Below are 13344 nucleotides of genomic sequence, written 5' to 3' on the forward strand. Positions count from 1 at the left end.
GATTTTAATTTAATGTGTGGCAACTGGGTATTCATCAGGTTTTAAATTCCTTTGGGACATGCCATCAAACACATACACTTCCTATGCTTTGTTATTAAAATGAGCGAAGCGTTTCCTGCAGAACTCTGTGGCCAGATCCAATGAGAAATTGCCTCTGATTAAGCCATCCCCACATCTGTGCCTGAGCCCAGAGCCTTTCCAAGTCCTTGTCGTTGGTTTTCCAGGAAGTTCTGGGAAGGTTCTGGGTTCCTTGGGCCTTGTCACAGTGAGCACAGTCTGGGAGCGGCGGTGCCGGGTGACGGAAGGGGTGTCTGGCGCATGGCTGCGCAACTCCCACTGCTATTTCTTGCTTTCCTTTCTAATTGATGACTCCTTCCATCTGTTCCCCTAAGGTGAGCTTATCTCCCTTCTCAGGCGCATGCAGCTCTTCCAATGCTTTCCTTGCACTGCTGCTGTAATCTTAGTGAGGGCTATTTTATAATCAGGTGAATGTGGAAAAAAAAAAAAAAAAGAGATTGATTTTCACTTCCCGTGATTTTAATTTAATGTGTGGCAACTGGGTATTCATCAGGTTTTAAATTCCTTTGGGACATGCCATCAAACACATACACTTCCTATGCTTTGTTATTAAAATGAGCGAAGCGTTTCCTGCAGAACTCTGTGGCCAGATCCAATGAGAAATTGCCTCTGATTAAGCCATCCCCACATCTGTGCCTGAGCCCAGAGCCTTTCCAAGTCCTTGTCGTTGGTTTTCCAGGAAGTTCTGGGAAGGTTCTGGGTTCCTTGGGCCTTGTCACAGTGAGCACAGTCTGGGAGCGGCGGTGCCGGGTGACGGAAGGGGTGTCTGGCGCATGGCTGCGCAACTCCCACTGCTATTTCTTGCTTTCCTTTCTAATTGATGACTCCTTCCATCTGTTCCCGAGCCATCCCTCTGCTGTCCTTTCCCACACACAGTCTCCTGCCCCTGTTCCACCCTTGAGCTCAGGCTGAGTGCCCCAAGGCTCCTGCCAGGAGCTGGTTGATACCAGGAGTAGCTGGGTGCTAAGATGCTGCTGACAGAGATGTAACATCAGGTCAGCCCAGGCTGGGCTCCCCCGGCAGCATTTCAGTGGGCTCAGATGCTTCTCTCTCCGTGCTGCTTTAACTGCAATTCCCTGAGCAAGCTCCACGGATTCTTTAATTCAGAAAAAGAATAAAAAAAACCAAACCCAAACCCTTCACGTTATAAAATCGGTTTAATTGTTGCTCTGAGGTGGATTCCTTCTGAATCTGTCACCACCTCCTGGGTTCATGACCACCTTCTGGCTTTCTGGAATAAGTCAGTAATGTAGAAGCACTGTAGCAGCCTAGGTTGCTTTTTTTTTCCCCCAAGAGCCTTTATGTTCTTTCCAGTCTATATTTGAATCTCTCTTTTCTTGTCTAACTCTCCATTTGGTGGCTTAGCATACGGGAAGCCTGTTTTATAGTGCAGAGAAATGCATTTCTGCGTGCTAAGGAGTGAATTTTTAACAAGAACCTAGATGTATGTACCAGCCAGAGGGATTTTTCTGGCAGAAGCTCCAAAATGGACAAAATCAAGAAAGAAGAAATCATGGCAATCATAGCTGTGGTCGACCATTATCTAAGAAGCCTTGGACCTTCAAGGCGTGTTGGAGGGACGATTAAATAAGAGCATTGGGCATCTCAGTGCCTAAAAATAGATCCTCAAGAGCATGTAAGTCACTGATTTTCCACAGATTCCTCATGGGGGTTATGGACTCAAACACCCACAAAAATTGGTGTTACAAATGCATGAGAAATGCTCATCAAAATTAACCTGAGAGCCCATGTTTTGGTGTCTGTTTAAGGTGGCCTTTTCCTCTCAGAGACATCCCCATGCAGAGCTCCCACACGTTTTTCTGAGCACCTACCAAAGAAGCAGGGAAATGAGGGTTTACCTCACCTCTATTTGGAGGGTTCCTCATGATTTTTAGATTAAGGATGTTAATGGCTTATGGATTATATTATGCTTGGGTATAGGCACAGTCAAATTATTAAGTTTTTGTCCTGAGGTGATAACACCGAGGCTACAGTCGTGAGGCAGAAAATCTTCCAGGAGGGAGTGGAAGCTGCTGGAATATTTCCTTTTATAATTTCCCAGCACCGCAGAATTTGGGACTTCTGTTAAAATAAACAAATTCTAATAAGCTATTAGTGAAAATGAGAGAAGCTCAAAAACTGCAGCTGTGAGTATTCGCTGACTTCCTTGATTGTCACATTTTCCCATTGTACAAGAGTGGTTATTGCAGTGGGCTCTGCCATGTAGGAAGGAATGATATTTCCTGCTTTGGGGGAAAGACAGGCAGTTAAATGGAATAAAATAATCACTCATCAGGTGATCTCTCTCATGGTGTAGGTCGGAAAGAGTTCCCACCATTTTCCACGAAACTTAATAATTTCAAGTGACTTTCATATTTTGGATGTTTTTATGACACTGATTAGAAACCTCCAGATGATGAAATGTTACAGCTCTGGCAAGAATCTAATAAAAATCCCCCCTGGGATTGATTTTGATTGACTACAGTTGCCTGTCTGCTTTTATTTTACTGTATATGAACAGACAGGAATGAGCAGGATTGTGTTAACCCTTCCCTGGCCTAATTCCTGTCCTTGGGGGCCTGGGCCGTCACTGCTTTCCACCGCTGACACCCAGAGAAAGGAAAAAGCAGTTTAAGGGTTCCATTAACACTCATAGTTCCTTTGTGCTTTGTAGCTCCAAATATAATCAGGGGCATTGGAGGAAGATATTGGAAAATGGAACCCGCACAGGGTTATAATTCAAATTAGTGGCACAGCCCTGGTGAAGCAGTTCTTGTTCTGGAAATTATATTGATACTTCTGTGGAGCTAACTAATGCACACATTTAAAAGTTAATGAATAAAGTTCAAAGTTGTTCTTTAGGAAGCCTTGCATCTGTTAGAAGTCAAGAAGAAGGTTTTTTCCTATCAAATAAAGGTGTTCAATGATGCACACGTGCTGTGTCCATTTCTGCTGGTAAGAGTTCCACCTGCTAAGGGTAGTTGCTTGCCAAAAGAAATGGAACCAAAACGTAAAATTATGTTAGAGAAATATTCTTTTCTTTATAAATTAAGCACTGGGATGTTAAATTAAGTTTAAACTGTTCAATTTATTTATGCTTACTGATTCTTTTCAGTGCTATGTAACTGTGAGATCACTATGCACACAGACATTAAATCCATTTAAGTAATTTATTTTCTGTCTTTCTTGAAGCAGTTTCCTCAGTAAGAAACCCCTTGATTTTCCAAATAGATGCATTAGCGATCAGTGGAGAAGCCTGAAATAGAATAAATATTTATTACCTGTTGTGTAGTTTATGTTATTAGAAGTCAATTTTTTAATGTAGGTTACTCTTTTTTTTAAAAAAGTGAATTTTCTATCCTTTGGAATCTTTGTATCTTAGATTTAAGTAGATATGCTTAAAATGTTTGTGGTTTTTAGCACCTCCCCCTCCTTCCTATGTGCCTGTTTCAGTTATTTGCTCTTCCTCTGGAAGCATGTTTGCACTGCCAGCCATAGCTATCCCTGGGTTTATTTTTTTTTCAGAATTAGGACTTTCCAAACTTCTCTGGTTACATCTTGTATTTCCTGGCATCTGCATAAAATTTAGCAAACGAGCTTGGTCAATTATTTTTGGTAATTTTTACTCTGTCCAAAAAGAAATTCTCTTTTATTCCAGCGCGATGGAAGGGGAGGGGAGAAGAATCGTGCTTGTATCCCTTCTGTTTCCAACTGGAATATGGGAATGTAGGGAAGAGATTCTGTGTAGGGGCAGGCTTGGCTCTACCCTTAACGTGGTCATTGTGTGAAGCTTGGGGTGATTTGCACTTTTTCTCAGGTCCTTTGGAAGAAATAAATAAATAAATAGGGAAAGGGGAATAAATAGAAAAAAATGAAGAGAAGAAAGAGAAATCAATGGGGAAAAAAGAAATAGATAGCAAAAAGGAAATAGGGGAAAGGAAATAGATAGGGGAAAGGAAATAAATAGCAAAAAGTGAGTAAACAGCAACAAGCAAATGAATAGCAACAAGCGAATAAGCAGCGGGATGCTCTGTGCACCGGGAGGCAGCTGTGCAAATTGAAAGCGAAAGGCAGGTCCCCGGCAGCTCCCAGCCCTGGCTGGGCTTTCCCGTGCCCAGCCTCGGCTGCTCCAGTGCCCCTTGCCGCCTGGCAAATGGGAATTTTTGGCCCCCGGGGCCCCGCAGCTCGCTGGTCCCGCGGCGCTCCCGCAGCGCCGGGCTGGGAGCGGGAGCAGCGTGTGCTCTGCGGGGCTGTGGCGGCGGCAGGTTCACATGACTAATGCTGGGAGAGAGAGCAGGAGCGCTTTCCTTTTTTTTCTTCTTCTACTTCTTCCTTTTTTTTTTTTTTTTTTTTTTTTTGAGCAGCTCCAGTCTGTGCACAGTTGGCTCCCAGCTGACAGACAGAATGTGGGGTGGGCTTTGTCACCAGAACGCTGGGTACTGCATGCCCAGCTATGCTCGCAATTCCACAGTGCCCAGAAACCTGCTGCTTATGTCAGGGTGCAGCCAGCCTGAACACATAGAAATTGGGTAGCTTGATTGGTTTTTGGTTTTTTTTAAAAAATATATTATTATTATTTTTTATATTTTTTTTTTTGCCTCTTTCTTCCCTGCAAAGGTTATATAATGAGGGGATTGCTGCTAAAGTAAAAAGGGAAAATGAAGTCTTTGTTAAATGCCTTCACAAAGAAAGAAGGTAAGCGATGAAAGCAGAACACTTTGATGTTTCAGACTGGTGTTGTCTTGTGTACATTTAATATGATGGGCTTAGTGACTCTATAATTAATCAATTCCTGCGATTTCTTTTTCAAAATTATTTGATGTTAGACAGTCCATTTAGGCAAGTGGTTATTAAAGCTGGATGTGACTTTATTCCTTTCAGGATTTTCTCTGAAGAATCAAGTAGTTATAAAAATGTTTTTGTTCCCTAAGAAATGCATTTGGAATTTCCTACAGAAGGATTTTCCTAGGTGAATTTTGTCAGTGAATGGTGCCGAATTGCCCCTTCAGATGTATGAATTGCCAGGAATAGAATTCAGAGAGCTGGAGGAAGGATTATGTGGTACTTTCAAGTATGCTTTTAGGGATGATAAATTTAAACTTTTGGGGCATGGAATTAGTTCAGGCATTTTCATGTCATTTTATATCGAATGGTTTTTTCCCAAACAAGTTTTGCCACAGTTATTCTTGCAGTTCTGAAACGTGGTGAAATATTGGGGAAAAGCAGAGTCCAACAGGGACTAAAGCATGGAGATTTGGATTTCATTATTTTGTGTTGTAGTTCTGGTTTTTAATTGTGAAAATAATATAAATAATGCTGATAAGAAGCAGCTAAAAAAATATCCACCCACTTACAGTTTGCAGATTTCTGGGGAAAAGAAACAGTTGGGTGGAATATTAATCACTTCAGGCACAGAAATGCTTATTTTTAACTCTTTCTATAAAAGATTTGTGTTAGACACACATCAGTTGGTGTCATTAGTTGTCCCCTTCCCTGTTTATTTCCTGTAGTAAAGACTAATTTTGCTCGTAGTTTTCTCCTCAAGAATAGAACATTAACAGCAAAGCAAAAGCTAAACTCTTAAATGGGCTTGTGAAATGCTCCTGAGGTGTGTAAGGGAAAAAGAATTCCTTTCCTCTGGTGCCTGGAGGGTGGTTGCTCCAATCTGTCAGTACAGATGTGCTCTGCGGCTCGCTGTCCGCGCTGTCACCGTGCCCCAGCACCCTGTCCTTGTCCTCCCTCCCCCTCCCACCTGCGGAGATCCCACCAGCCCCTCCAGAGTCCCAGAAAACACCCCCAAAACGTGGGCAATATTTCGTTTTCTCAGCCTGTGGCTGGAAGGGCTGGGCAGGCTGCTTTCAGCTTCAGGAGAAATCAAGATCTGAGGGTCAGATCCAAGTTTTACTGAATCCAAGGCAAACTTTGGTGACCTGGGGGGACAGCATTAGACCTTCAGGTAGCACACCTGAGTGTGCCAAACATCCCCTGTATTCAGTTTGTGGGTTTTCTCCTTGACTGAATTCTCCCTTGTTGTACCTGGGAAAGATCCCCATCTTGGATGAAGTAATTTCTGGAGCCGTATTCCAAATGCCAAAAATAAAGGAATACAGAAATGTCGCATCTCTGCCCCACACACCAGCCTAAGGGTCTGTAAGTGCCAGTTTTGGAGATAAATGCTGTGAGTTTGCTGTAAGTTAGCACTAACTGGGGCTTCCACTGTGACATCTGAAGCACCAAGGTGCTCTCATGACACCCTCGGCTGCTTTGAAACCTTAAAGAAATATGGAATAGGGAAAAACTTGAAATGTCAGGAGAATTATACAGAGTTTCTGCCAGTTTCTAGCATAAGCATTGGACTTCTGTGCTTTGTCCCCTTTAACAGCTTTTAAAGGCTTCTTCCCTTATTTCAAAGGAAACATGGAAATGGATTGAAGCCCTTTCTGTGCACGCTGCTCCCATGCTTGGTTGTTCTGATGTTCTCGAGTTGTTTACTAGAGAAAGTTTCAGCTCACTGGAAATCCAGTGGATGTTATTGTAAAATATTCAGAATTGTAGTTAATCATAAACTGATTCTGGTGAAAATGATACAAACCACTCCTTTACTTGCAGTTTCATCTCTATTTTATGCTATAAATATGCTCTCAGTTTTGCTCTGAAACCTTAAATTTTGCTTTGTTCTCTCAATTAAAGGCTCTATTTCAAGGCAGGACAGATTGATTCCTATGTATATTCATATTTATGTGAATTTATTTACTTGCACAGTATGACAGACATTCTTATTCTGTTTTTTGTGTGGTTTTGAAGGGTATTGAGTGAGTAAACATTTTGGCTCTTTATAAATGGCACTTACTGGCACTTTAGACATGAGGGATGATACTTTGTGGGGCTTCTTTCCTAATTTAAATATGATTTTTTTCTTTGGGAGTTACAAGAGCTCAGTGAAGCCCTCAGGATATTGCCTGGCTGCCTTTTGTTAGTTATGCCACTGTGACTTTTCAGATGTAAATCTCTGCACTTTGGCTCAGATCCTGTGACCCCGTGAGCTCCACCGAGAGAAATTAATGAGGGCGGGTGCAATAATGGGGATCAAGGCCAGCATGAAGTTTTGGGGTCGAATCCTTTATGATAGGGCAGGACATTCCATCGCATCTGGTGATAACTGGGTGCATTTTTATTAGAGACTTTGCCTTCTAAGTCACACTTGGAACAAACTGACCCCCTGGAGCGGGGAAAGGAGATGTGGAAAATTGTGTGAGTGCTCGTGTGTAGCAGGAACACGCAGGGAGGGCTGGACCCTCTGCTCTGAGTCCCATTTGTACTGCCCTTGCTTGGTTTGGTGCTGTGGCTCTTTCATTAAGGAGTTCATTGGAGCCTTTGGATACGGTGGTGTTCCCTCTGGGATGCGGCACGTGGTGGAGCCGGCGTATTACCCTGGGGTAATATGCTCTATATACAATAGTAATGGATGTGGTAGGAATGCCAGGATTAGAAAGAGGGGAATGCCTAGGGATTGCAGCAGTGTAATAGAGTTCTGCCAGGAGAGGAAGCCGTGTCCTCGATTCTTAACCTGGAAGATGGGGATAAGGTGACTGTTCACAGATTTCAGGTTAGGCCTGAACTTGAGATGGACCAGTTTGGGTGCCAGCTGGGGGATGGAAGCTGCAAGTCCATGCCTCAGGAATTCTGCTGGGCAGCCCTATTCTATGCCTTTCTGTCTGAACGTGACAACACAGCAGGAAAATGAACTTTCTGAGCCTCAAACTTGGCAATAATGAGGTGTTTCCCATTTCCTAGAGCACAGTTCAGACTCTTCAGCAGGCTCATGGCACTGGTGTTGCCTCACCGTGTATTCAAGCCAGCAAACAGGTTAACGTTGCCCGTTGTTTTTGATTTAATGATGTTCTAAAGATAATTTGATCAGCTCTGCTGGCAAGGTGGAGTTTCTGTCTCTGCAGAAGAAACAATGCCATATGTTGCATGTGGTGGTAAACAAACATGAATGTGAAATCATCTGAGCTCACCCTCCGTGTCTCTCTTTGCACAGTGCCCTTTAGGGAGGCTCCCACCTACTCCAACAGGAGGAGGAGGCCTCCCAGCACCTTGGCAGCCCCCCGGATCCTGCTCCGCTCCAACAGTGACAACAACCTGAACATCAACAACCTCCCTGAGTGGTCAGCCTCCTCCTCTGCCTCTTCACACCGCAGCCTTTCCCCTCACCTGCTCCAACAGATGCAGAGTAATCCCAATGGAACTGTAAAAACCGTGGCGAGTTACACTCCGTCCTCCCGGAGCCGCTCGCCATCCCTCAACAGGCTGGGAGAGGATGCCAAGAGGCAGCAGCACAGGCACATCAGGTGAGTTGCCACCATGCTGGCCTGCCACGTTCCTTTATGTTGTTTGCACTCTCTGGAATGTATAGTTATTCATTCTCAGCACGGTGGGCCATGCCCAAGTGTGAATATTTTAACTGGAAGCACCAAAGCCAGCTGTTTCCTCACAGAGCTCCAGCAGCCAGGCAGACTTGCAAGTTCAGCAGTGACTTAACACAGAGTTGCACCTCCAGATCAAGGTGCTGGCTCTGCACATCTTCCCATAGTTGAAATAAGGATTGCATTTAAAAGCAAAGCAAACTGTTTCTGGGATATCTGGTCCCTTCATGGAACTATTGGTCATGCCTGGAAGCTGTGTTGGAGCTGCTCATGGGTGATGGAGCAGAGGCTCTTTAAGTTCTCTCTTCTGTACGTGTGTGCTGAACCAAAGAGTGAATAGAGGGAGTAATGCGACCTAGCAGGCATTCTGGGCAAATATCCTGCAGCTCTGTCCCACTGGAGAGCAAATCCTGACTAATTAGAGTCATGTAGGTATTGTAAGCCATGGAATAAAGCAGAGGGCTGGGGCTAAGGTTTCATCGCAGCTGGGGGCTGCAGGTTGGAGAAGCCACTGCCCTGGACTCAGAGCTCCTGTCAAATGTGGAAGAGATGGAGCTGCACCAGGACAAGTGGTTGAAGTGCTGCAAAAAATCAGGGAGACATCAGAGCTGAGCACTGCTGGAGAGAACCAGAGCTCACATGTTTTGGCCAAACACTTTTAACTCACTCCTCATCTAAAAATCAGGCTTTGTCTCTCCTGTTTCCTAATATATATATATATATAAATCTGCTGTTCAGAGTAGAAAAGGACTTGGACATTGTCAAGAGATGCAGTTGTTGGTTTCTCTTTGCTGTTTGTAGTTGTAAATGGATCTTCAGTGGCGTTTTCAAGTCAGTAAAACAAAATGTCATGTAGCTGACACTGCCTCTTACCTTGCCTGTTCCTCTGCTCTCCCTGACCCTAGGCACCCAAACTGACAGGCACTGTGTGGGGTGGAAACAATGCTGCTGGACAGGGGAGATCTGCTGTGTTGTGCAACAAAGTTGTCTGGAATGTGAGAAGGAGTGGAATCAAAGGGAAGGAAGGGGATACGGATTTCTTATGCCAGTGGTTTCATGCTCATCTTGCTTTGTTGTATGTTACAATAATGGCAAAAGTTCATTTAGGTATAATTTGGGTGGCATTTCCTCACAGAGCCCAGTATCAGCTTAAAAACAGTCTTCAACGGGGCTTCAGCTGAGTGAGGTGCCTTTCAGAGAATGAGGGTTCTTGTGTTCCACTGGATCCTTCTGATGCTACCAGAGAGGGAGGTTCTACCGTAGAGTCAGTGATTATTTTAGCTGAAAGGGATAAAAAGTGCCTTTTCATCAATACTTCTGGGATAACACATTTCAAATTCCAGAAATATAAACAATCCTTTGAGCTGGGGGTAACAATTAGATTTTTTTTTTTTTTGACTAAGCAAACATTTACTTGCTTTGACTTTATTCAGCCTCTTTTCCTCTTCCCTTTCTGAAAAGTAACTCAGATGGTAGTGGAAACCAATTTAATGCCTGAGAGTTTGTGGATATGAAATTTTGGTCTTTCTCGTAGTGCATCAGCATCACAGCTACTGCAAGTGCTACCCAGCTGCAGACTTCCCTCTGTGCCACCAAGACTGGTTACAGAGTACATGCAAGTACTGAGAACAGAGCTGGAGGCTCTCTCCATTCAAAGACAACGAAAAGGATTTTATATATAATTTTTCCTGCAAATAACACCTTTTCTTGCCACAGGCCCATTTTGCAGTCAGGCATGGCACCTTATATGAGACTTTCCTCACATATTTTATTTAACTGTGTGACCATTTACTTACTGTCAGCTAAATGTGGGAATTGTTGCTGTCTCTGCTTATTATTTGCAAATAATAACAAATAATAACAGTCACCACGAAGCTGTTGCTCCCCTGAGATGGAAAAGCCCTTTTTGACAGAGCAGGAGGATGGGTTGTGGAGCAGAAGCAGCCGGAAGGGGCAGGGTGATGGAGGAGGTCAGACTGTGACAAAGGATTAATGAGGTTTGTGGGATTTGTGCTGTGGAGAGGTGCTGGAAGGCGATGCTGCAAGGGATTCTGTGACCTTTGCAGCCCGTGTGGCTCAGGTGTTTTATCTCCTCAGGCTGGAAGAGGAGAGATTTAGATTGGATGTATTAGGAAGAAATTCTTTCCTGAGAGAGTGGCGAAGCACTAGAACAGATTTCCCAGAGAAGCTGTGGCTGCCCCATCCCTGGAAGTGTCCAAGGCCAGGCTGGAGCAACCTGGTCCAGAGGAAGGTGTCCCTGCCCATGGCAGGGGGTGGCACTGGGTGGTCTTAAAGGTCCCTTCTGAGCCAAACTGTTCTGTGATTCTCATGAGGCTGTTGCTTTCCACAGCGAAGTGCTCAGGGGGGGAAGCTGGGAATGCAAGGGAAGGGACAGCCTTCCTGTGGAACTTACCCCACAGAAATTAGTGAATGAGGTGCCAACACAGCCTCAGTCAGGGCTGAGCTGCCAAGGACGGCCACCTTCTTCTGGCTGAGAGGGAAACATGTCCACACATCTCCTGAAATCTCCGCATCCTCCTCCTGCTCCTTCCTGGCATGGCACTTGCTGGGCTGGGAGCCCACGCTGGGGACAAGCAAGGGAGAGGAAAGATCTCTTTTTAAAAAGTCCTGCACCCCACGTTGCAGCCCTGATTTCCATTAGTGAGCCTGTTGCCTGAGAAGTTCTGCATTCCTTGTGTGGGTTTAATGTGCCATTTCCCTTTTCTCTTTCTGCAAGAGAGAAAATGAATGTATCTTCTGTGCTCGCAGTTAAAGTGGATGCTGGGAGATAACACTGGGAATAGCTGCCACCAGACTAGGCAGAAACACAGCTTGATACAAGTGGAAATCAGATGTGTAGCTATAGTTTATAGATCTGGGGTTTTTTTTTTTTTATGGTGATGACTGTTCCTTCACTTACAAGGAAAAAGGAATGGAGCAAAAGAACTGAAATCTGAGCGTTGTCTTTTCCAGGCTTTCTTTAAACAACTGTGAGAGTTGGCTGAGGTTTCTGGTGCAAACTCCATCACAGACATGCAACCAGAGCTCACTTTTAAACTGCTGAGTGTGGCTTACCATGATCAGCACCTCCTCACAGTAACAGAACAGAGCAAGGTGAAAGGGGAATGCAATTCCAAATGGTGAAGAAGTTACTGCAGGAAAATGGGAGTGTTCCTGATAGGAAGGATCCACTAGGTTTGGGTTTTTACCAGAATTCTTCTGTACCTACTGACTTACTGGCTCCCATTTTGGTAGGAGACTGGTTAAAAATAATAAAAAAAAGGAGGTTAAAACCCAGCAGACCACAGCCCTTGTATTTCATTTTGCTTAAAGCAGTTTCAGATACTTTCTCACAAGAAGGCAAGCAGAGTGTTATGGTGCTCAACCACCACTAAACCACCCTTCTTCCTTTGGTAGCCTAACTTTTCCCTAGCAACCTCTATTAATATTATTCCTTCTCACGAATATTTTCCTTTTCTAGACTTTGTTTAAGACTGCAAGCTTTTATGCTTTGGGGTTTAAGTTAACTGATAGTGTCCTGCAAGTTTATTATGATATATCCTATAGGTTTCCCACCCTCCTAAATATTTGCCTCTTTGTCTTTTCATGTATCTTTGACGGTTCACTCATTTTCCCACAGGTTTAATACTGATCTTATGCATGTTCACCACCTTTCAACAATTCCTTTTTTATACACCAGGAGTAAACTGTGAGTTGGTGGTGACCTGTGGCTTTCCTGGGCACATGCTGAAGTCACTGAGTGAGCTGGCAATTGCCATCCAGAAGAAACTATCATTTGGAAAATGTTAACCACAAGCACCGGGCTTTGTGCAGCTCTAAATTTAGCCCTGAGCCTGGGAGTGATGAAGTAACTTGATTATTCAGTCCATTTAGTTAATAATTCAGTGGTCTCACTTGTTCACTCTGTGCTACAAAGATACCCATTCCCAAGAATTGTAAATACAGACGTTTTCAAGTCCCTCTGACAAATTGGCATGCTGGGAATGTATGATGGGCATATAAATTTTGAATTTAATTAGGGCCTGGGAACGTGCAAGTTTAATTTGCGGAAAAACTAAAAGCTTTAATGTTGTGTGTTTTCTGTTCTAGGCCATTATGGTCAGGTGAATATTGATCATGTTTCACACTGAAAGATTTCAACCCTTAAAAGCTCCTGTTCGGTATTTTTTCTGCAGGGTTAGATGTCTTGCTGGAAGACAGTTTTGTTATTCACTGCTTAGTTTAATCCTGCTAGTGTGATGGTAAATGATTAACTTTCCCCTTTTGAATAAGCTGTTAATGATTTTTAATTTCAATTTCCAGTGCCATTTACAGTCCCAGTGCCAACAAGGATACTCTGTCTGCCTTGGATTATCAGGGTCCCAAAAGGAAGCTCTACAGTGCTGTCCCTGGGAGACTTTTTATCGTAGTAAAGCCATATCAACCTCAAGGGGAAGGGGAAATTCACCTGCACAAAGGAGACAGAGTCAAAGGTGAGCACCTGATTCATTTGGAACAAACCTTTTCTCCTGCTAGGTGGGAATTTTATGTTAAACTTCTCTTTTGCAGGGGTGGAAATAATCTGTATGGTGAAAGTGCTTTTATGCATTTGTTTCTTTGTAGGGCATTTTGCTCCCAGCTCTGTTTTGTAACCAATGCATATTTAGCTGCCACTTTAACTGATTTCAAAATGCTGCTACAACTCACAGCTATGTAGAGTAATAGCACCATTGTCTCTTACCCAGAGCACAGAATTTGCTTCTGGAGCCATTCCAGAGGCACCACTCCAGGGCTTTAAAGGGTTGTAAACATGTCAGCTATCTAAAGAGCTCAGGAA

General features: G+C 43.8%; 1 protein-coding gene across 6 annotated transcripts in view; it reads left to right on the plus strand.

Annotated features, from left to right (window-relative positions):
• Nucleotides 1-13344, plus strand: part of SHANK2 (SH3 and multiple ankyrin repeat domains 2) — a 272609-nt gene that overhangs the window by 86757 nt on the left and 172508 nt on the right. For 5 of the 6 annotated variants that reach the window (XM_017733032.1, XM_017733033.1, XM_017733036.1 and 2 more), the window contains 2 exons: nucleotides 8123-8432; nucleotides 12831-13000. In XM_017733032.1, coding sequence (XP_017588521.1) covers nucleotides 8123-8432; nucleotides 12831-13000 — 480 coding nt within the window. Of the gene's footprint in view, nucleotides 1-4460; nucleotides 4774-8122; nucleotides 8433-12830; nucleotides 13001-13344 lie in introns of those variants that run through there. The other variant, XM_017733037.1, reaches the window with a different exon arrangement.

The sequence above is a fragment of the Corvus brachyrhynchos genome, unplaced genomic scaffold, assembly GCF_000691975.1.
Source record: "Corvus brachyrhynchos isolate BGI_N302 unplaced genomic scaffold, ASM69197v1 scaffold315, whole genome shotgun sequence".
Classification (NCBI taxonomy): domain Eukaryota; kingdom Metazoa; phylum Chordata; class Aves; order Passeriformes; family Corvidae; genus Corvus; species Corvus brachyrhynchos.